We start from the raw sequence: 1,954 nt of genomic DNA, 5'->3' as shown, positions 1-1,954 counted from the left end.
TTCAGCAGCTTTCATTACAGTACTTTTAACAAGAAAAGGTCATTCTTGTAGCAATATCGTATCGTTGTCCAGCTGCGCCCAAACATTTTGAAAATGTATGTATGCTTTTTTTTTATTGTTAACTATAACTACTAATTTCTTTTTCTTTTTGTGATAGAAAAGGTATTCTAAATAAAGTTTATAAAATGGAAGAAAAGTTACCTTTCGTTTTATATCAGTTTTTATATATGTATTTTTTGAATTATTTATTACTATAATTACCAATTAATTTATTTACAATTATTTTATACTTTGTTTTACTAATGGAAAACCAATTAAACTGAAATAGTACAAAACAATTTTATGTAATATTAAGGTTTAAAAAATGTATTATACTAATGTAATAGTTTGAATACTATTTTAAATATCATTCGTAAATGTAGGCGATAAATTTTTATCATAATCATCATTATCATCTACTTCAAGGCTAGGCCTTTCGACCTGTTACGAACTTAAAGTGAATTTTCTTCCCATCTCTTCTTGGGTCTTCCAATATTCCTGTATACCACTGGTCTGCACTGCATTATCTTCTTGGGAAAACGACGATTACTCATTCGATCCAGATGTTGTTTCCAATTATTTCTATATTCAATAATTTTGTCGTTCAAGTTGAAAATATTCAGCTTTTGTCGCACTTCCTCATTTCGTACTCTAACCCTTCGGGTAATTCCTATAACAGAACTAAGAAAATACATTTCAGTAGCCGCTAATCGGCTTTTATCAGCTGATGTCAAAGCCCATGTTTCACTACCATATAGACCCACCGGAACAGCTGTGCTTTTGTAAAGTTTCATCATTGTGTCATCAATTTAAATAAATTTTCATATTTAATAAAAATATTTTTGGAGGGGGATGAGGAGGTAGGTGGAAATAACTCTACGCACAGGTTATTGGGCTCTCAACTGCTTGGTCTTACCCAACCATCATCAGCAGACTACCGACTAAAACCACTGCCGTTTCTACCAGGACTCGACCCGGAACCGTATTACTCATTACTTCAGGCCAAGTCCTCCTAACCTAGCATGAGAAAGTCGCTACCTAATTTTCATTTGGCTTAAGACTATATCTAATCATGAAATAATTTCACAAGCCGAGTTACGGCTTGTGAAAGATTTCACTTGGATTTCAGATACCCCGATGAAATGAGGTCGTACTGAATTGTTTAGAACATTAATTAAGGAGCAGAAGTAGTGATTTCTTATGATTTATGACCTGAAAAATCGAACAAAATAGGTTCTAGAACCGTATCTGGAGCAGTTTTTAAAAAATCTGTGGTGAAAACCAATAAATTGGTGTAAAAACGCTGTTTTTTATGTTTGATGTACAATAACTTTGTTAAATGGGTAATAAACACGTAAAGATTTTAAAAAAAATTTGTAGAAAATTCAATTCTGAACAAAATTGTGCAAGATACATCGAATGAAACAAAGAAATTTTAGAAAAATTCGAATTTTATTTAGAAACTGTACACTAGACCAAAGTGAATAATAAATAATTTTTTTTTTAATATAAAATACATCGCTTAGGTTCAACCTATTTCTGTTCATTTCCCTATTTCTTCTGTTCTACCAAATGTTATACTTATTTCTCATTTCACATAAGAAAAAGAACAAGAATGCATGAAAAGTATTGTTTGATTAAATTTTTTATATTTGAAAAAATAAGAATTGGTTATTTTGAAAAAAATACATCATTCATCATTAGAAACTCAGTAAAACTCAGTAACTGAGTTTACTGAGTTATTCTTTGATTCTTTTCATAAAGAGTACTCACCCAAATTAAATTTTGTCGGAATATTTTTAAATCAACCAATGTTACTGCACCACCAATCGTGGTGCAGTAAGATTTTGTAAATTATTCAGAATTACTGTTTGGTTAGTGAACATAAACTTAATCGTTACATAAAAAATGTAAT

The 1,954-nt window shown here is 30.3% G+C and overlaps 1 protein-coding gene across 1 annotated transcript; it reads right to left on the bottom strand.

The window, feature by feature from the left end:
• Nucleotides 1-491: 491 nt before the first annotated feature.
• Nucleotides 492-836, bottom strand: LOC142324741 (uncharacterized). Its single transcript, XM_075365674.1, has one exon. It carries the CDS (start codon nucleotides 834-836, stop codon nucleotides 492-494), a length of 345 nt encoding a protein of 114 aa, XP_075221789.1.
• Between the last annotated feature and the right edge of the window lie 1,118 nt (nucleotides 837-1,954).

Source organism: Lycorma delicatula, chromosome 5 (assembly GCF_047948215.1).
Source record: "Lycorma delicatula isolate Av1 chromosome 5, ASM4794821v1, whole genome shotgun sequence".
Classification (NCBI taxonomy): domain Eukaryota; kingdom Metazoa; phylum Arthropoda; class Insecta; order Hemiptera; family Fulgoridae; genus Lycorma; species Lycorma delicatula.
This window is presented reverse-complemented; position numbering and strand designations above follow the sequence as displayed.

Coding starts and splice junctions, on each gene's coding strand:
- LOC142324741 (XM_075365674.1), bottom strand. CDS start 836: ATGATGAAACTTTACAAAAGCACAGCTGTTCCGGTGGGTCTATATGGT.